Here is a 21,528-nt window from a genome sequence, read left to right on the forward strand (position 1 = left end):
GAGAACCATTCAACGAATAGGTTCCACTTCAACGCATAGAGGCTCCTAGTGAAAGGCCCCGGGGCCAGCTGAGTGCCAGGGCATCCGTGCCGAGCGAGTCGCCAGTCAGGGAAAACCACTGGCCGAGGGCAGTTTCTGGGGAGGCAAACAGGACTACCTGGGCCTCGCTGAAGTGCTGCCAGATCAGCTGGACCGCCTGGGGATGGAGCCGCCACTCGCCCGCAAGTGGAGGCTGCCGTGAAAGCTTGTCGGCTGCACGGTTAAGCACACCTGGGACATGATTGGCCTGAAGCAACCTCAGATGCTTCTGACTCCATAGCAAGAGATGGCAGGCGAGTTGCGACATGTGACGGGAGCGTAGACCAGCCTGATGGTTGATGTACGCAACGGCCGCCGTGCTGTCCGAGCGGACAAGTACGTGCTTGTCTGACAGCAGCTCCCTGAAGCGGCCCAGTGCAAGACATACTGCTAGCAACTCGAGGCAATTAATATGCCAATGCAGTCGAGGCCCCGTCCAAAGACCCGAAACTGCATGCCCGTTGTACGTGGCCCCCCATCCGGTGGTAGAGGCATCTGAGTGGACCACAGCGTCCAAGGGGCACTCCAACCGCAGGAACAAAGGGTCCGACCACTGGATGAAGGTAGGGTGGCAGCTCCGTGTCACGAGGACACTGAGCGTGCTGCGCTGCCACAGCCATCTCGGGACCCAGCCGCGGAGCCGGTGTTGAAGCGGCCTCATATGGAGCAAACTGAGCGGCGTGAACGCGGCTGCAGATGCCATATGCCCCAGGAGCCTCTGAAGTCTTTCAGTGGGGCCGCCGTCCTGCGCTTGAGCGAGCTCAGGCAGTTCAACACCGACTGGACGCGCTCCTAAGAGAGGTGCGCAATCCAGGCGACCGAGTCTAGCTCGAGACTGAGAAAAGAGATCCTCTGCCCGGGGGCAAGTTTGCATTTGTCCCAGCTGACCCAAAGACCCAACAGGCTGAGGTGAGCTAAACCATGTCCCTGTGTACGCACAACTGCTCTCGCGAGCTGGCCAAGAACAACCAGTCGTCGAGGCAGGTGAGGATGTGAACGCCCTGTTCCTTGAGGGGAACAATGGCCACCTCCGCAACCTTGTAAAGGCGTGGGGTGACAGGGCCAGCCCGAAGGGTAGGAGTTTGTACTGACATGCTCGACCAGGTCGAACGCTGCAAACCAAACCCCGGGACGGACGCACTTGAAAATGCGCTTCTGCATGAGCACCTTAAACGGCAGCCTGAAGGTACCGGTTCAAGACGCGCAGATCCGGGACTGGCCATAGCCCACCGCCCTTTTGGGTACAATGAAGTAGGGCTGAACCTAACTTCAAATCGGCTGGAGGGACCGGCTCGATTGTATCCCTCGCCAGGAGGACAGCAATCTCCACTCGGAGAACAGGTGCATTGTCCAACGACACCTGAGTGAAGTGGACACCCCTGAACGCCGGAGGACACCAGGCGAACTGAATCGCATAGCCAAGTCTGATAGTACGAATGAGCCAGCGGGACAGGCTGGGGGCACTAACCAGGCTTCCAGACACCGAGCCAGCGCCAAACGCACCACAGATGAGGGGACCCGACTCGGACGGCATGGTAGCGGCCCAGAGTGTGATCAGACTCTGCGAGGTAGCAGTGCGTATGGGAGACGGCACACAGGGCGCGGCCTGCACCAACACACTGACACCTGCTGGCGAGGTGAGAGGGGGCTGGGAGTAGCAACGCGGGGCCTTGCACACCGCCAGCCACACTCTTGGGACCTAGAGGATCGGAAAACAGTTCTTAGTGGGTACCGCTGGACTCCGGAGAGCCAGCGGCGGAACAGACCAAATTCTCCACCCGGCCCTCCTCCAGGGGAGGGAGCGATGCGAGCATCGTCCCCCGAAAGAACCGTTTACGTCAGCTCCAGGTCGCCATATCTACAGGACCGTCTCCCGCTAGTCAGGTGACTGCGGGCTGAGTGGGCTGGGTTTAAGGCCAGCTTGTGAGATGAGCGCATCGAGAAAGCATACTTTGACGACGGCACATCCCAGCAAGACTCGCCAGGGGTGTTTCTGGACCACCATGGTGGACATTGTCTGGCCAGGGGCCTGCTCTATGATTTGCATCCTGCGTAGCTCAACCCCGACTCAGAACTACCCACATGCAATGAGTGCTTTGACCTACCACAGACTTGCCGGGGGCCAAGACTCATGCAGGGCAGAGGTGGTGTGCCCGTAGCACTACCACCCCACCCTAGGGGGTAGTGAGAGGAAAAACTTGTAGTGCAGATTAGGACCCTTTTGGCGTTCCATATTGACACAAAAAAAAGGCCACAAACTGCCAAGTTTTTTTCATGCACATCCGGGCTAAGCCAGGGGGTGGGGCAAGGTGAGTACGCGTCGCCCGACACCCCCAGGGGCCCGGTAAAGCATGGTTGCAAAGTCTGAATCCGATTCGGCATGAGCACGCCACAACCGTGGGACGCTTAGCCTCATCTTCATGTTCACAGACCAACAATACTCTCTCCAATGTTGCAGTCGACATCTGATCCTCTGCTGGAGCCCTGACTAAGATGTTAGGTCCTCCATTTTTTTTTTTTTTGAGGAGGAGGAGGACCAGCAACCCATGCAGAAGCTACCAGCCATGTTGGACAGTGAACGTGGCCGCCCAACTGGACGACACACGGCGCACTAGGCACCGACGTGGCCATGTTGTTTCTAAACATGATCCACCCACGAACATAGTCACAACATGTTTGCGATGCACTAGAGGAGTGGGGGGCCCACGGAGAAAGGCTCGGCGGGTATTGCCCCACTAGCACTTTTCTGATTCAGAAAAATAACTAGATCGGGGAATAAGTGAGGGGACTCCACCTCATTAAAGGCAGCCGAGTCTCGACCGTGCATCTAGAGCGCCAGACAGCTCGCAGGGTTGCCGTGGCAACACGCGCTGTCAGCCGGCAACTCGACGGCACACGGCGCGCTGAGCGCTCAAGCCCTTACAAGAAAGGCGAGACAAACAACACGCCGACGTGGACATATTCTCATAAGAGAATATGACCACCCACAAACACAGTCTCAGCACGCTAAGCAGACATGAGAGAAAGTGATCGTGGCCGTCAGTGAGGATAGGAAACGACCGCTCCAGAAACGCACAGACAGAATGACATCTTGAAAAAGACGCAGTGTCTGTTTGTGAAGCTCTTTTAGAAGGGGAAACTTCAGCTCTTTTGTGTCGAGACACACAGGGAGCGTCACAATGTGTTTAGAAAAACACGGGATGAACCAGACCAAATCGCAGACCAACCAGTGGAATTACAGCGTAACGCTGAGAAAACAGCAGATGTTTCCCCCCGGCTCACTCCAACTCGCGACCTCGCTGCAGGCGTCGTCACACCAACACAAGCGCCGAAAACTTCTTCAGAGGCTTGAAGTTCTAACAGCCGCGGGACACCAGGTAGGCTCCGAAGCTAAAGACAGAGTGTGATTGCATCTGCCCCCCTTTTTATATCCACCTGTTATGGGAGGTGCGCATTATGCAAATATCGCACGCCAATGTCCATTGGCTTGTTTTAGTTCTCTCGAAGCTGATAGGGGCTCTCTAGCGATATCCCAATTCGTCTGTCACTACTGACGTACGTCGAACGTGACCGACTGAAAGGGAACACTATTTAAGCTAACTAAATAATACATTTAAGCTAAGGTTGTGTATTACTATTCTGTTTTTTATTTATTGTTCTAAGGTAAGTTACAGATGTTTTATACTTTCAATTATTTTCATTATAATATATATTTTTTTTAATTTTAGATGCCACTATGGAATCAAGCAAGAAAAATACACTTTATGTTAGGTGTCTTTAAAGGGTTAGTACACCCAAAAATGAAAATTCTGTTATTAATTACTCACTCTCATGTAATTTTAAACCTGTAAGACCTTCTTTCATCTTCAGAACACAAATTAGATATTTTTAATGAAATCCAAGAGCTCTCTGACCCCTCCATAAAAGCAACGAGAATACTTTTTGTGTGCAAAAACAAAACAAAAATAATGACTTTATTCAACAATTTCTTCTCTTCCCTGTCATTCTCCTACTCTGTTGATGTAGTAAACACAGACTGTGCTTCCGGGTTATAGGTCAAAACACAAACTCTGGCAAACGCTGTATACATGAGCAGCACAATGCATGCGTGTAATGCTGATGCAGGAACCGGCCAATAATGAGTCAGCGTTCTGACGTAGAACCCGGAAGCGCTGCACTGTGTGTTATTTTATAACGTAAAAAGCACTTCAAAAAAATTAAGGTTGAACCACTGCAGTCATGAGAACTATTTTACAAAGTCTTTACTACCTTTCTGGGCCTTGAAAGTGGTGGTTAAATTGCTGTCTATGGACGAGTCAGAGAGCTCTCGGATTTCATTAAAAATATCTTGTTTTTAATTTTTTTTATTTTTAATTCTAATTTGTGTTCTGAAAATGAACAAAGGTCTTATGGTTGTGGAACAACATGAGGGTGAGTAATTAATGACAGAATTTTCATTTTTGGGTAAACTTAACCCTTTACTTTTTAGCGGCAGATGCAAACAAACAAACAAAAAAATATATATACACACACACACTCAAATATCTGGTTGTACCACCTGACAAAATGAATTTAAAATTAATTTAAACACTTTAAAATGTTATTGAACAATTGTGTGGCAGGACGAGGCTAAGGGCTGTGAGAATGGAGCGAGGCCAGTGGCGTGATTGATAATGAGCGTCACCTGCACGCCACACCAGACTCGTATCTCACAGAGGAGCTTCTGAAGCATAAAAGGAAGAGTGATGACACTGAAGGACGAGAGATGGTAAGTATGCTGATTCCAAAAATGCGTCTGGGAATAAGTTTAGCCAACCAACACAGAGTTTGTTCCAGTTAACACACAAGACATTCTCAACAGAGCAACAAATCGATGATTCACCATGGAAACAGACGCTAAGAAAAAATCGTGTCATTCTACTTCCTCCTTTTGTTTAATGGCGATTTACATAACCTACTTAGTGCACATCGCCACCTTTTTGGTGGTTGTGCAATCATTATTTCAATATTTTCATTTAATAAGTCATCTTTATTCACTAAGAATGAGAATTATATTGTTTGTTTGATGTTAATTATTTAATACGATATCACATATGTATTTTATCGTAGAAATTATAACAGAGAAAATGCAGAAAAAAGCAGATCCATGTGAGAGGATGAAAATAAATACATACATTAGAATATATATATATATATATATATATATATATATATATATATATATATATATATATATATAAAATATATATATATATATATATATTATATATATTTTATGATATAGTATATATAACTGTAACTAAATATATAAAATTTAGTTACATTTATATAACTATATTATATATAACACATATCTGAATACCTCTTAAGCAAACTAACCCTGGAACATAACTGCTACTTACATTCCCCTAAAGTTACCTCCATTTTTGGATCTTAAAATTGAGGTTACCTTCTCTTAAACATACCCAGGTATGTCACACAACCTGCTTTCGGGAATACACCCAGGCCTAGACTTTACGCTGTGTTTTGTTTGTTTTTATGCGCTAGTCATCAATGAGGGGCTTCTGCTTCACTTTCGCTTTGTTGTTGGTTTATTCTGATATTAAAATGTGTTTGAATGTTCGCCAGTTCCCATCTCCTTCTTCCCTGAACACTAACTTCGTTACAAATTGAAACCTGTTTAAACACATTGCTTCTGACTCAAAAATATGCATTACATCAATTTTGAAAAAAAAAATTGTCATTGACCCTAAATCAATACGATTTGGCTTCAGCAGAGTGTGATTATCTGAATTTTTGTGTCTACAGTTCTTGAAGCTAAGAGAAATTAGGGATGTGCAAACAACATATTTTCAAAACTATTAAGGCCTTAGTAGCATGAATAGCAAGGTAACGTATCAGTAAGGAAGCTATCGGTAAGATTTGTAATGTTTTTAAAAGTTTCATCTAAAGAGTTTCATCGGCTCACCAAGGCTGCATTTATTTAATTAAAAATAAAGTAAAAACAGTAGTATTGTGAAATATTATTACAATTTAAAATAACTGTTTTCTATTTGAATATATTTAACAAAGTAATTTATTCCTGTGATGAAAAAGCTGAATTTTCAGCATCATTACTCCAGTCTTCAGTGTCCTTGGGAAATCATTCTAATATGCTGATTTGGTACTCAATAAACATTTCTTAGTATTTTCAATGTTGAAAACAGTTGACTTTTTTTTTTTTTTTCAGGATTTCTTGATGAAAAGAAAGTTCAAAAGAACAGAAAATATCTGAAATACAAAGCCTTTATAACATAATACACTCCTGTTTAAAAGTTTGGGTTCAGTAAGAATTTTATTTTAATTTTCATGAATATAAATTAAAGAAATTTCTTACTCAGCAAGGATACATTAAATCGATCAAAAGTGCCAGTACAGACATTTATAATATTACAAAAGATTAGATTTCAAATAAATATTGTTCTTTTGAACTTTCTATTCATCAATGAATCCTGAAAAAAAAATATTGTACACAAATATTTTGTACAATTGTACACAATAAATGATTCGTGAGCAGCAAATCAGCATATTAAAATGATTTCTGAAGGATCATGTGACACTAAAGACTGGAGTAATGATGCTGAAAATTCAGCTTTGATCACAGGAATAAATTATTTTGTAAAATATATTCAAATAGAAAAGTTATTTTAAATTGTAATAATATTTCACAATATTACAGTTTTTACTGTATTTTTAATTAAATAAATACAGCATTGGTGAGCAGACAAAACTTTTAAAAACATTAAAAATCTTACCAATCACAAACTTTTGAACAGTAGTGCATGTATAATTAGGTATTCACCTAACCCAGGTGGGTCACATTTGGGGGCATTTAAATAAAATGCATTCCAAAAACAGAGCGCAACATACATTGTTGGGGTCTCAATACACATTTTTAAAAGTTTTATTAATTGCCAGAAGCATGGAATTTGAGTAAGTGTGAGAGTGTGAATGCGTGTCTTATGTATGTGTATGAGCCCTTTGAGGAACTGGCCACCTGACAAGTGTGTTTTCCTACCTTTGAGTCGAAATGTTGATGGGATAGGCTCCAGCACTCCTCTGACCCCACATAGTGATATAGATGGATCCGGTGACCACAAAAAAATACTAGGTCTTACAAACTGCTATATCATCGAACAAAACTTCTGCTTTTTTATTTCAAATGCTTCATATATTTCCATAACGTAGACAGACATTTAACGGAATGTTGCAAAAGTATTTGGCACACCATGAGGGGGAATTTGAGGAAGAGTAGATGCTGGTACAGAAAACAATGGAGATTTGAAAAAAAATCTGGAAAAAACATGATAAAAGAATAAGAAATTAATATAAATCAATAGAAAGCAAAACAACTAATCATGTAAAACAAAAGTACATTTGTTTATTTCATAAGTAAAACATTTTTCAAAAACTATGAAATAGCTCTCAATATTGCTTACCTTTCTCTCTGTTCCTTTAATGATTTTTGCTTCTCCATAGCCTGTTTATATGTGGCTACAATAAAATATTGAAAATATGAAATATAATGAAAATATTGGTTAAACACAACAGCAACACAATACTTAACAACAACAGCAAGTTATAAATTTGAATGAATTACAAAAAAAGCAAGCCCACATTACTGTAAAACATTCTTATCTCAATATGTCTTTCCAAGTATGATGAATTTATATTGTTACATGAATTTACTTAGTTATAGTATATTTTAAAATAGAGATTATTACCACATTCCATGTGAACTTGAATATTTAATGTCTCCCACTGTTTTTCAACAGTTACAGGAGGCTCAAGTCTGTTCTTTACAGCTTCCGTGCACTTCTCTGGTGACTTAAATGGAGGCCAATGACATTGTGTTTTTTCTTCATTGAGCCATGTTGCTGGTATCACTGTCAGCTCATTTGACTCTTTCAAGGTAACAACTTTATACAAGACAAGCCTAGTAAAACAAGATAGTATATTTTTAGTTCCAGCTACTCTAGATTGGCATCTGTGGGTTCACAATTCTAAAAAAAAAAAAAAAAAAAAAAATTCAAATGCCAACATTGGTTTGTTTCATTATTGATGTATCAGTATAAAACTACAGTGTATTCAGAAAGTATTCAGACCCCCTTAATTTTTTTCACTCTTTGTTATATTGTAGCTATTTGCTAAAATCATTTAAGTTCATTTTTTCCCCTAATTAATGTACACACAGCACCCCATATTGACAGAAAAACACAGAATTGTTGACTTTTTTGCAGATTTATTAAAAAGAAAAACTGAAATATCACATGATCCTAAGTATTCAGACCCTTTGCTGTGACACTCATATATTTAACCCAGGTGCTGTCCATTTATTCTGATCATCCTTGAGATGGTTCTACACCTTCATTTGAGTCCAGCTGTGTTTGATTATACTGATTGGACTTGATTAGGGAAGCCACACACCTGTCTATATAAGACCTTACAGCTCACAGTGCATGTCAGAGCAAATGAGAATCATGAGGTCAAAGGAACTGCCTGAAGAGCTCAGAGACAGAATTGTGGCAAGGCACAGATCTGGCCAAGGTTACAAAAAATTTCTGCTGCACTTAAGTTTCCTAAGAGCACAGTGACCTCCATAATCCTTAAATGGAAGAGCTTGCCGTCCGGACAAACTGAGCTATCGGGGGAGAAGAGCCTTGGGGAGAGAGGTAAAGGAGAACCCAAAGATCACTGAGGCTGAGCTCCAGAGATGCAGTCGGGAGATGGGAGAAAGTTGAAGAAAGTCAACCATCACTGCAGCCCTCCACCAGTCGGGGCTTTATGGCAGAGTGGCCCGATGGAAGCCTCTCCTCAGTGCAAGACGCATGAAAGCCCGCATGGAGTTTGCCAAGATGGTGAGAAATAAGATTCTCTGGTCTGATGAGACCAAAATAGAACTTTTTGGCCTTAATTCTAAGCGGTATGTGTGGAGAAAACCAGGCACTGCTCATCACCTGTCCAATACAGTCCCAACAGTGAAGCATGGTGGTGGCAGCATCATGCTGTGGGGGTGTTTTTCAGCTGCAGGGACAGGACAACTGGTTGCAATCGAGGGAAAGATGAATGCGGCCAAGTACAGGGATATCCTGGACAAAAACCTTCTCCAGAGTGCTCAGGACCTCAGACTGGGCCAAAGGTTTACCTTCCAACAAGACAATGACCCTAAGCACACAGCTAAAATAATGAAGGAGTGGCTTCACAACAACTCCGTGATTGTTCTTGAATGGCCCAGCCAGAGCCCTGACTTAAACCCAATTGAGCATCTCTGGAGAGACCTAAAAATGGCTGTCCACCAACGTTTACCATCCAACCTGACAGAACTGGAGAGGATCTGCAAGGAGGAATGGCAGAGGATCCCCAAATCCAGGTGTGAAAAACTTGTTGCATCTTTCCCAAAAAGACTCATGGCTGTATTAGATCAAAAGGGTGCTTCTACTAAATAATGAGCAAAGGGTCTGAATACTTAGGACCATGTGATATTTCAGTTTTTCTTTTTTAATAAATCTGCAAAAATGTCAACAATTCTGTGTTTTTCTGTCAATATGGGGTGTTGTGTGTACATTAATGAGGAAAAAAAATGAACTTAAATGATTTTAGCAAATGGCTTCAATATAACAAAGAGTGAAATTTAAGGGGGTATGAATACTTTCTATACCCACTGTATATGGGATTTCAGGCTGGTTCAAATCTAACTAAAATTCTGTACAATTCCTTAACTCTGACTATACACAAAGATAAGTTTGAACAGAAATAATCTCTGAACCACTCTGAGCACGTTGTTTATAAATCTTTATTTCCAGAAGAATGACTGTCATATCATACCTGTTGATGAACATTTCGTGTTAAGACCATCTTCTGAACAGTTCAATTAAGAAATTCTCTAATACTTACCCATATTTCAGTGCTCTTTGCTCCATTTGGTTATTTACAGCCTCCTCATAAGTGTCTGAGATATTCAAAGATATTACAACATTTTTGTTAAACTCAGATGCAAAAGCCACTAAACGTCATCTCTGTCAAAAATGAGACAATGACATTGAACGAATGCTTACGGCACGTAGTATATGTTCAACAAATCATGTGCTTCAAATCCTCTAAATCGCAGCGTCAGCCCATTCAGAAATATCGGTTTGTTAGCAAAAGCCTCTAGAGCAGGGGTACTCAAGTTCAGAGGCCAAGAGGGCCGCATTTTAACCAAATGAAACGCGAAGGGCCACAAATTATTACTTGGATCGTAAGACTTTTATTTAGGCCTACTTAAGACAATATTTGTAGTTTTACTGTTTATTTACTAAAAGTGCAGTTTTTAAGGTCTGGCTGTTGTTCACTGGCTGATGAGAGTTTGTCCATAAGATGAAAACATTGCACTTTTTTATAGTCTTTTTATACTCCATTGCACCTTTTTAACACTTTTTATAGCACCTATTTATACTCAGAGAATAAATGTTTTATTATTTGTATTATTATTACCTACCTTTTAATTTGGTCAAAATCCAAAAATATTTTTTCTTTTTTTTAATGTTCAATCACAATTTTATGAATTATCTAACTATAACAAACATTGTAAACATGATAAATCAGATATTCTCCGTGAGCTCAATGATGTGATGACAGATCTGTAATGGTTGCTGCTTGCTTTCTGTTTATAACACATTGACATTAAGAATAAAAGGTGTGTTTTTTATGCTGCTCGGCAACTTACACACTGAAAAGTTTGAGGAATGTCAACTGCATTTCATCATGGAAAAATAAGGTTACTTTGTTTTTTACTTGCGCGCACAGTCTCGAGCCTTTGGTGGCGTTCACGAACACAAGTGCTCGACACATGCGCACTAGAGAGATTAATGCTTGTCTAGTCTTTTTCGCTCAAATAATTACAATAAAATCTCTTTGTACTTGTTTAAAATTAGAGTTGCTGGTATCTTTTAATCCCCTCAAACGAGCGCTCTTCAACACGGTAGGTTTGTTGTTACTCTTGTTCTGTCTTCTCCGTTTCTTTTCAGACTGAAACAACAGCCCGTTTCAGTGCTGACACCTTGTGGACAAACTAAATTAGTGCAAAAACTATTCAATGCGCGCGTGCAAAGTGCCTTCAGTTTATATTGTTCTTTGCGGTTAGAAAAACTGTGCTGCGCGTGTACACTATACGCGATCTCTGCTGATGATTACAGCGTCACATGCACTGTACGCCTACCCTTGTGTACGTGTAAAAAAACGAAGTAATACTCACGCTAATTTTGAACGCAAATTATAATAAAAATACATTTATATGTAGCATGATGCGGGCCACAAATGTAATGCTGACGGGCCGGATGCGGCCCGCGGGCCGCCTGTTGAGTACCCCTGCTCTAGAGGCCACTTCCCTTTGGCAGCAAAAGCCGCTATATCCCGAGAACCAATCAGAAGGCGCAAATCGAATCATATGATTCCGAGCGGTTTCAATCCGCTTTGTTAAGTCATGACGTAAGGAACGCCGTTTCCGGGTCCAAGCCTCGACTCGTTTCACTTGAGAATGCCATCGACGGCCGTTTATGAGCGCTATTGATTCATATTAAACATCAATCATTTAAAAACGTTAAACATTTTAAATACTTACAGTCTACACCAGTGGCATAGCCACGTGGGGAACATGCAGGCCCCCCCAGATTTCTGAGCGATTTTTTATTCTTTATGTTGATTTGTTACACTGATGCATATGCTGCGCGATAAAATGCAATAGCTGTTTTCAGACTTATTGGTTTGATTTTTTCATGTGTTGTTATTATCTTTGCGCGTGAGAGTTCGTTATTACGCGGTGAGAGGCAATGTGAAGCGACAACCGAGGTTTCCCGTTTCCAGGACGCGCATCTCAATGCAGTGAAATCCGGTGGGTGCTCTCCATTAATTTTAACCAATAAAAAGTCGTTAGAGAATCAAGAACCTCTGACTGCACCGCACACAGCTTTCTTCTCGTCATTATAGTTAATTTGAGGCAGTTTCCGTGGCGTTATTTGCTCTCGCTCAGATATATTTCCCCTCTTCTGGTCTATGTATCCCTGCCTCTGCTGAATTATTTTTATCCCTGGTGGGGATAAAAAAAAATTCCCTCCCGGGTGTCGCTACTCCACAAACCACCAACAGATCATATAAAATACCGAAAATAAAAATCGTTTTTTAAAACAGTAACAGTAAAAACAGTAAAACGCTGCGTTAGAACTGTCTCTTTACAACACAAAAAACGGGACACTTCAGACGCGCATTCCGACTTAGCCTCAGCACTAGGAGCAAGTCAAACAAGTCAAAATAATTGCATGCGCAAATGCGCCGGCGCGCGCTGCATAATTACTTTATTTTAGCTTAAATAAAGTGCAATAGAAACTACGAGCAATGACCGTCGTTTGAAGATGAAATTGCCAAACATGCGATTAAAGCTGCCTCAAAACTGTGCATGCATGTATTTGTTGGCATGGTTTTAAAGCTATTGTTATCCAATTTGTTGGTCTTAACCTCTTAAAAATGCACATATGTACACCAAGGAAATCTAAATTTTCTCAGGAGAGCTTCCCCCCATACCCCCCTAGCAAAATACTTTTTATGACCTCTGCAATTATGAAACTCTGCGTACATGTTCTATAAATTCTATCTAATGAAATCTGAGGAAAACGTGTATTTCTACAAATGTGCGCACTTTGAGAGTTAAAGTTTGTATATGTAGTATGCACTGTAATCAAAAATAAATGGGACCAAACGCGTTTGAATGTAAAATAATCATCCAGCTGTTGCATTTTTCCACGCAGCATATGCATCAGTGTAACAAATAAACATAAAAATTAAAAAAAATCACTCAGAAATCTGGGGGGCCGGCATTTTAATTCAGGCTCCCCCGTGGCTATGCCACTGATATATATATAAAAATAATATTATATAATATAGCGGCTCCCTCATTTTTAGATGGGCCCCCCCAAAAACAAAATTCTGGCTACGTCACTGGTCTACACAACAGTCTCCATTCTCACAGCATCACAGACATTAATATTTTAACAATTTATAAAAGATGAATCATTGTCTGGCCATCTGGAATTTTGGTATGGAGATAAAGGTTATGATTATAATTTTTTTTGTAGTATTACACCACATCGTGTGTGTATATTAGCACCATTTGTTGTTTTCTTATGGTATGAAATAGAGCGTTGGACCCGGAAGCGCTGCCGCGTGACGTCAGACTTAACAACCGAATGCATCGACATCACTTTATCGCCGAAAACGCGCTACCTCAGCTAGAAAGAACCTGGAAAGAACCAGTTGCGTAAATGGATTAATAGGAGAAATGGCGAAAACGGGAGCAAAAAACTAACGAATTACCCTAAAGGTTGGACTCGAAAGTGTTCTTACAACTTGTCAAATAAACTTAATCCATGGATATTGACATGCAGCCAGGAGTCGTGTTTCCTGACATTTATATGTGCCTGATTTGACGCCGGGGAAATACATAAAGCAAATCTGCCTGTTAATATTTTATAACTACAATATCGCTTGGTTTAAATCTGATTAATCACTTATATCAATGTTATATCGTCATATTGTCCAGCCCTAAAACTTTTATAGTATAGTTTTTGACAGTGTTGTTTATTTAAAAACACCCAATTATGCATAATATGGCGTAGGAGCCATTATACGATTTTTCAACTATTTACCATGTCTTGTCCCAAATAGGTGGATTTAAAGGTTTTTGCAAAAAAAAGCACAAGTGGATTTAGCTGGTTTTGACGCAAAAGAAAATCTAACTTGTTAAAAACCAATAAATTGTCTAGAGTGACATTTTTGAAAAAAAGTTATTTTATTCACTAGCTAATAACCTTCTAATTACCTTTAAAATTAAACTCCTGAACGTGATCGTAAAAGCCTGGTAAACAAATGCTCATTTTAAAGAAAAGAAGTCTGATGGATTTAGAGGGTTTTGCATCTGAACTGGATAATATAAAACTCTGTCATACCGCAATATTTATTTATTATCAAGCTAACAAACAATGTGTGATGAACATTCACATGCAGCTGCATGAATTCATATACCAATCATATGGTCTTCATGAATAGCATCTGTCTGTGTTTACAGAATTTGTACCACTTATAAATACACTATATGGCCAAATGTTTGTGAACATCCCCTTTCTGGTCTGGGTTTTGTGCAGACTAGTCAAGTTCTTTCACGCAAGACTGAATAAAGCATTTTTATATGGACCTCGCTACAGATACACTGCCATGCTGCAATAGAAAAGGCCCTCCACACAGTTTTCTCCATCATGTCTTTATGTGGTGTATAGCATTTGTTTGTCAGCAAGATTTGTTTCCAGTGGAATTACTAAAACGTTAATTAGAAGGAGGAACCACAAACCTCTGGCCACCTTGTGCATAACATGAAAAGAAATCATTTTAAAACAGTCAGTGTTACCATATTCTGCATGAAAGATGACATTTAATATCTCCCACGGTTTCTCTTCTGTTGAAGGTCCAAGATTGTTCTTAACTGCTTCCAAGTACTTCTCTGTGGATTTGAATGGGGGCCAGTAACATTGTTTCTTGTCTGTGCTCAACCAGTCTGATGCTGCTACCATTACTTCATCTGTATCTTGCAAGGTAACAACAGCAAATTTCGGCCTAATAATAAAAACAAAATAGCATATTTAGCTCTGATTAAAAGCTAATAGAGCAAATTACTGACCTACGCTTTAAAAAGAAATACTCAATGAAACCTCAGTGTGAGATTGTTGTTGCAGTTACACTGCAACTCTGCTTACATCATGCTTTTGAATGCATGTGTAAAAACAGGCATTAAAGATTGCTATCTTAAATTGGTGCTGCTCCAGATACTGAAAGGCAATTTAATTTTTTTAGCTGAAATGTCTTTTGATAAAGTTAAACAAATTATATTTTTTAGCATTGTCCTGATTGTGTCACCCTTTATCCATTGATCTGTTGTCCTCCTCATCTGCCATAGGCTCATAATCACTCTCTTCACCCATCTTATGCTCTTCACCCTTTTTAAAGTGAAATTCCTTTTCTTTGGCTTCTTCCTTCCATTCAACGCAATCCTCAACCTTATTCCTCAAGGCCATTGAAAAGGCCTGGAAAAATCATTTATTAGTCAAACTGATGAGATGAGACTAACAATAGTAATTTTCAGTCTTTGTAAAATAAAATAGAATTGTCAATAAAACTGACTAAAGTCTGAAAAATGTCCTAGGACCAAATCATATTATCCATGATACTAATGTTGAGTATCCTGCAGCTGCACAATTGAACATTTGAGAATATCTGCAGTTAACTACACAAAATCATGATATTTATCATGACTAATTATTTTCTATTAGTAGACCATTAGCTTCAAGTTGTTTGGGTTCTTCTGTAGTTGGTAAATCTAGCCAATATTTATTATCTCTGAATTTTGTGGTAGGTAAAAAAAAAAAAAAAAAAAAATTAAGACAAAACAGGGTTTTTACTGAACCCGCCCAATAGAAATTTTGGAAGCAGATGTAATTATGGTTGTTTGATAACCAATTATTTTTATTCTCAATTAAAAAAGCAAGTTAAATTCCATAATAAAATGTGAAAATAAAGCATGCATAGATTATACTATTATGATTAATAGTATAAATGAAGATTTTTTTCTATTAATAATCTAGGTCTATTTTTAGAAAAAAATGTTAAAAACTCCATGTTTTGCCCACACAGAGAAATTGATCCTCTTATAGGTCATCTGTATTTATTTTTTATTTATGCATTTATTTTATTATGTATTTATTTTATTTATGTATTTTATTTATGTATTTGTCCACTAAGGACTATATGAGTGCAGACAAGGAACTCTGTGAATTATGGGCAAATTATCAATTGTCCTCCAGTGTTAAATATATTCCGTTTAAGGATTGATATTAGGAAAAAAACTGACCTTGTTTGCATTTAGATATTCCAAGAGATGCCTTAAGTCATTAAGAGCCTGAAGAAAGAAAAATGATATCTGTTAAAGGGTGAGAAAAAAAAAAAAATTCAGTTGCACGGGCCCACTCAGTGGTCTTCTCTCAAGTTATAAAAAAACTCATATAAACTGATTAAACATTTTATAAAATTGATTAATTTCAGAAATGTAAATCAACCAGTTTTGTGCATGTGGGTGACCATGTATTTTAAACTAGAAACAGAGCAAGCAACTATGAAACTGCATTACAAAGGCGACCTGCCATGTAGCTTTTTCACCCGCTCTTTTACATTTTACATGTAGTCATTTAGATGTCTTTATCCAAAATGTCTTACAAAAAAGGAACGTTACAAGCAATCCCAAAATTACTGACCCTTTCATCCATCCACTGATGCATCATATAGCCTTTACATGTCTAAAAAGTGTTGACCTTTTTCTATCTAATCACTGTGGTTTTAATGCCAGAAAGGTGAAAAATGAGTGAATAAGTGAGTGAATTAATAAATTAATGAATAGGTAGACAAAATCAAATCAAAATCAACAGTTCAACTAAAACTAAATAAATATAAAATAATATGGATTTCCATAATCATTAGGCTATTTACAGCATAATCTGATGAATGGTTAATCTGTGTGAATGGTTTTGACAGATGTTTTAACATTACACACCTTTAACCACAAAGTGTAGCGGGGTTTTGATAAAATGGGATTTCAGTATTGAGGCGACATCCTAGCGCGTCATTTCAAATCAACAGCTTATGTCCTGCCCACGCTAGGCTAGGGGTTTGTTTTGGTGTTACTCCAGCCTCTCACAAAATTTATTTGTGGTGGCTTTTCAGTATTTTCTGCATGGCTAGATCTGTTACCTACATTTTTAATCAACAAAATTAAGGTCGACGAGTTTTTTCGTCGCTCCTAGGTGAAAACAGGTGAAAACAGTAAATTAATTCTTGCTTAAACGTTTGGGTAACGGTACACGAAAGTGTTTTAGACGCACATACCCTGCGTCTTGAAACAAGTACCGTTATATTACTTACTGTACACTGATGGAAGATTAAGTAACATCGTTATTTTACTTATTGTACACTGATGGAAGAAAAGTTACCTTGTATGTCTCTTTTTATGGATAGTGAAGGTACGAGTAGGCTGTTGCAGGTTTGAGAAGACTCGCCTTTTAAATAACGATTAATTCTTCTGACGGAGATCTGGTTAGGCTGTATCCAACTTACTTTGCAACGAGGAAGTGAGCCATTTCCATGCGAGACTTTAGATTTATTAGCCACTATAAGTAAACAATACCAAAGTGCAGTAGCCTGAACAGTAAAACTATTTGCGCTACAAACCAACACGTTTACAATTATGCTACAATATATTAGAATAATATAAGAAATATCAGTTTGTAATATCATGCAACAATAACGAGCTGTTTTATACAACTGAAAGCGAATGACATCGGAAGCCTCGCTCATTTATGTTACAACTAACCACATCCGCTCCGAGAGAGAGACAGAGAGATTTCAATTCAATTGAGCTTTATTGGCATGACTGTGATTTCTACATAGGCTTTACTCAGATGTTCTGTTCTAAATATTTTTCTATATTGGTTAAATGCTTTGGCAATACAAAATGTATATATATATATTTTGTGTCATGCCAATAAAGCTATCTGAATTGAATTGAGAGAAACGTGGTAGCACATTTGACGATGTCTGTAATTGCTGGACAAACAGATCCTGCCCAAAAGCCAAACACAGCAGTAATCAAATTATTACAGAACCAAAGTGCTTGCTTTGGGAAAATGAACCAACAGATGGCTTAATTATGTATGTCTAGTAAAAGTTAAAGCACTTCTTTTAGTTTAGGCTACATAACTTCAGCATTGGGGTAAACGCAGAGAAGTAACCTTGTTTTCTCTCTGGTCAGGTTGAAGCCAAAGTGCTTAGCTGAAATAGTTTTAATATACATAGGTACAATATTATACATATTAAGTCTTTTTAAAACATTGAGTAAATCAAAACTAGGTTCAGCTGCTTACTAGCAAATGACAGAGATATTGGTGCAAACAGCATTGTTACTTTAAAGGTGGAAAATGAAGGATTTATTTTTTTAATAAAGCAGTTTGTACTTTGTAAAACGATTTCCAATGCTGCCAAGACCTTTCAGAGTCAAATCACCAATACAAAAATTCATCAAATGAAGCTCATAAACAGAATCGTTACAACATAAGCTTGATAAGGAATAATAATAAATACATGAGCAGTAGGAAATTGTGCAGTTCTAGTTCTCAGTTAAGGAAGAGATAAAGCACTGTGGTAGTCCGACCCAGAGAACAGTCTACAATGAATGCAGAAGTCAAAAGCAGCACAAATGATATTGACACCATCTGATCTGGGGTGCAACCAGCTTCTCTCAGACATCTCCAGACTGTCTAATTTTCAGAATGTCATTCCTGGTGGTTCTGGGGTCACTGGGATTGGACAGTGGGCAGAGGACGTCTGAAGAGCAAGATATGTGGTTCTGTAAAGAAAATAAGTCATGAACATTCAGTGAGGACAGGAATATTTGAGCAAGTTCTTGACATCTACTTCACACACACACATACCGGGCTGATGGATCATGTAATGCACCCATCCTTGACTCTGCTGAACACCCAGGTTCCTCCATTCAGTCTCTGACATGAGATGAGTCTTGGGAACTCTTTTAGCAATATCCTTAGGAAGCATGACATGCCTAACAAAGAATGGAAGACAACATATTACACTTTATCTTCATTATAAACCTCTGTAGAAGACCTAATTTTAACAGCTCAGAAATACACGTGGGTATCATGTTTATACTTTTCTGAACTTATCAAAACTGAATGCAAACTAGATTTAACTTAGTTTTATCTCATATTGAGATACAACAGGTGGTTAGCCCTTCATGCATAGGAGGTCACTACAGTGGACAGCTAATTCAAAGCCTTTTTGTTTTTTTTTTGCATACATGGGTTTTGATGGCATAGTTGCACGTCAAACACTACAGTGGACCATAATGTATTATACACTGCCACCAAGTGGCAAGCCTTTGCATGTGGAATTTGTTTTCTCCAAACCAAGATGTCCGACGGCCAGTCACAAAAAAACAAGTTGCTCCAGAATATCAATCTGTTCTTTCTATCCTAGGAGACTATTGCAGATTTTAAAAAAATAAATGTTTTAACATCGAAGGAGTCATATCTTTGTTAAATTTTCCAAGTATTGATTTTTGATTGGGAGGAAATTCTGATTAATCAAAGATATTGATGGAATCACATCCTCTTGTTCTGATATAAAAGACAAGTGACATTTAACTTGAAGTTCTTCTCTGTCTGCAGTCTGCAAACTCAAGTGTGTTTGCAGTAATTTAAGCTCAAATGTGTTTGCAATAATTTAAGATGTATTATACTCTTGTTTATAATTTTCACATTTTATATAGTTTTTATCGATGGTTTGTTAAATACAAACTGTATTACAAATAGTATTGCTGTACTATTACTTTATCAAGTTTAAAACAGCATCTCTTCAGTTAAAGCATAAACGCATACTGCTAATAAGGGTAAATTATGAAAATATATGAAAACCTCTTTGTAAAACGTGTAAAAAACAAACAAACAAAAAAACATGTGTATGTGTAAAATAAAATGTTTTTCATGCCATAAAAGCAAGAAAAACGCATAGAAAAAAAAAATCCTGACAGTGGTTATCATAATTCATGCATGAAAGGGTTAAGCAGCTGAACATCATCATTATTGTTATTTGCAGTACTGCGGTCTTTGGGACTCCACAACATAAAACAGTAATTATAAACTAAATATTTGCCTACCTGTACTCGAATTTCTCGTCGTCATATTTGTCAGAGTAATAAATCTGCTTGTGGGACATGGCGTGATGTTGTTTCTGGATAATAAACAGATGGAATAACTGACATGTCATTGATTTACATCGTGTATGTATAATCAACTAATACTTGTCTTAACCTAAAAATGTAAAGGACAATATTAAATACTGTTTCTCAATAAATGTAGAGATTTTATTAATACATGCATCAATCAGATTGTTCCCTCCAGTGCTGCTAGCTGCTCATACCATTATAGCTAACGAAAGCAACCACAAATCTGACATTCATCCTGGATTAGTATATTCATACCACTTACTGTTTCTTATTTCTTGTAAATTTAATAATTGTGGCGTTTACTAAATCAAATATTCCTTTCGTTTTGTTTTGTTTTTTCAAACGCAACTAGCAAAAACCACCACCGCTTACGTTTCACTCGCGCTTAAACTTCCCTCTCAGTGATTTCTAAGCCCGCCCATAAGCATTCGAATGTTTATAAGTCATTTCTTATTGGTCAAGGTGTGAGGACGTCACTAAGACGTACGTTTTCAAAATAAAAGTCTCTATGGTCACTTTACTATTCTAGCCTGATTCTAAATTAAAGGCTTGCCTCTTTATCTGTTTTTCCTTCGTTACCGTGTTAGTTACCCTATTTATATATATATATATATATATATATATAATTTTTTTTTTTTTTTTGTATTGTACATAATTGCTATTTCTTTGTACTGTTGTTATAACGACAAAATAAATAAATTAATTATTACGAGTTATCGTTGTGCATGTCGTCAAGGATCTCTAGATGGCAGTAAAACCCCATGAAAATAACAGACGAGATAAATTTAGAACTCATTTATTGCTGCTTTTCGAGTGTAGTAGCAGTAGTAGTATCTTATGCTGTGCATATTTATCCATTTCAATGCACTTGATCCCGAGATGATCAATAATTGATTGAAATATATATATATATATTACCTCTCAAACAAGGAACCTGGCCATTCACGATTTATGTTAAGATTTGTTATGTATCCATGCATTTGCATCTTAATCTTGTCATTTTTATCTTGTAATCGCAATAATGATGATTAACAGTTTAACTGTGATGTACAGTGTTCGTGTATAAAGTATTAGTCTTTCATATTGGTTGCTAATCTATTGATAAAATGTCTGTTGTCTGTAAATGCAAGAATATTTTTGTGGATAATATATGAAATGGCAACAGCATTTCTAAAGCATATAAGAAAAGAAACTAGTCTGTTTTCTATTCAGTTATGGGCTATAATACTTTACAATACTATACTATGATAAACATGAAGCTTCTGCCCTTTGGGGGATGCAAAAAAAAATAAAAATCAGAAACCTTCTAACCAAGGCCTAAACCAAATCAACCTAAAGACAGTGAAATATGAGATCCTGGAAGGATATAAATACAAAACGACTATACATCCATAAAATTCAATCATAATGTTCATGTTTTTCCTTGAGTTTAATATAAAAAGCTAATTCTCACAAGATCTATTCATGCAAACATAACAATATAACAAAAGAAGACGAAAAATCATTTTCCTGTCCATTGTTATCACAGTTATCTGCCAAGACCT

At 38.5% G+C, this 21,528-nt stretch overlaps 2 protein-coding genes across 2 annotated transcripts; both read right to left on the reverse strand.

Moving 5' to 3' along the window:
- Positions 1–7,151: 7,151 nt before the first annotated feature.
- LOC137037273 (uncharacterized) lies at positions 7,152–17,962 on the reverse strand. The gene is made up of 7 exons (XM_067411125.1): positions 17,178–17,962; positions 15,055–15,221; positions 14,549–14,754; positions 10,012–10,066; positions 7,842–8,053; positions 7,557–7,611; positions 7,152–7,410 (listed from the first exon to the last, which is right to left on the reverse strand). Exons 2-7 carry the CDS (start codon positions 15,210–15,212, stop codon positions 7,314–7,316), a joined length of 783 nt encoding a protein of 260 aa, XP_067267226.1. The 5' UTR covers positions 15,213–15,221; positions 17,178–17,962; the 3' UTR covers positions 7,152–7,313.
- Positions 17,963–18,116: 154 nt separating this feature from the next.
- cks1b (CDC28 protein kinase regulatory subunit 1B) lies at positions 18,117–20,380 on the reverse strand. Its single transcript, XM_067411126.1, has 4 exons — positions 20,247–20,380; positions 19,916–19,989; positions 18,675–18,802; positions 18,117–18,589 (listed from the first exon to the last, which is right to left on the reverse strand). Exons 2-4 carry the CDS (start codon positions 19,972–19,974, stop codon positions 18,537–18,539), a joined length of 240 nt encoding a protein of 79 aa, XP_067267227.1. The 5' UTR covers positions 19,975–19,989; positions 20,247–20,380; the 3' UTR covers positions 18,117–18,536.
- Between the last annotated feature and the right edge of the window lie 1,148 nt (positions 20,381–21,528).

The sequence above is a fragment of the Chanodichthys erythropterus genome, chromosome 15, assembly GCF_024489055.1.
Source record: "Chanodichthys erythropterus isolate Z2021 chromosome 15, ASM2448905v1, whole genome shotgun sequence".
Lineage (NCBI taxonomy): Eukaryota > Metazoa > Chordata > Actinopteri > Cypriniformes > Xenocyprididae > Chanodichthys > Chanodichthys erythropterus.

Coding starts and splice junctions, on each gene's coding strand:
- LOC137037273 (XM_067411125.1), bottom strand. CDS start 15,212: ATGGCCTTGAGGAATAAGGTTGAGGATTGCGTTGAATGGAAGGAAGAA. Junction 10,067..14,548: donor CATCTTTCATGCAGAATATG/GTAACACTGACT, acceptor TGAATATCTCAG/ACACTTATGAGGAGGCTGTA. Junction 7,612..7,841: donor TCAAGTTCACATGGAATGTG/GTAATAATCTCT, acceptor ATTTTATTGTAG/CCACATATAAACAGGCTATG.
- cks1b (XM_067411126.1), bottom strand. CDS start 19,974: ATGTCCCACAAGCAGATTTATTACTCTGACAAATATGACGACGAGAAA. Junction 18,803..19,915: donor GACGAGAAATTCGAGTACAG/GTAGGCAAATAT, acceptor ATTCTTTGTTAG/GCATGTCATGCTTCCTAAGG. Junction 18,590..18,674: donor TTACATGATCCATCAGCCCG/GTATGTGTGTGT, acceptor TTTTCTTTACAG/AACCACATATCTTGCTCTTC.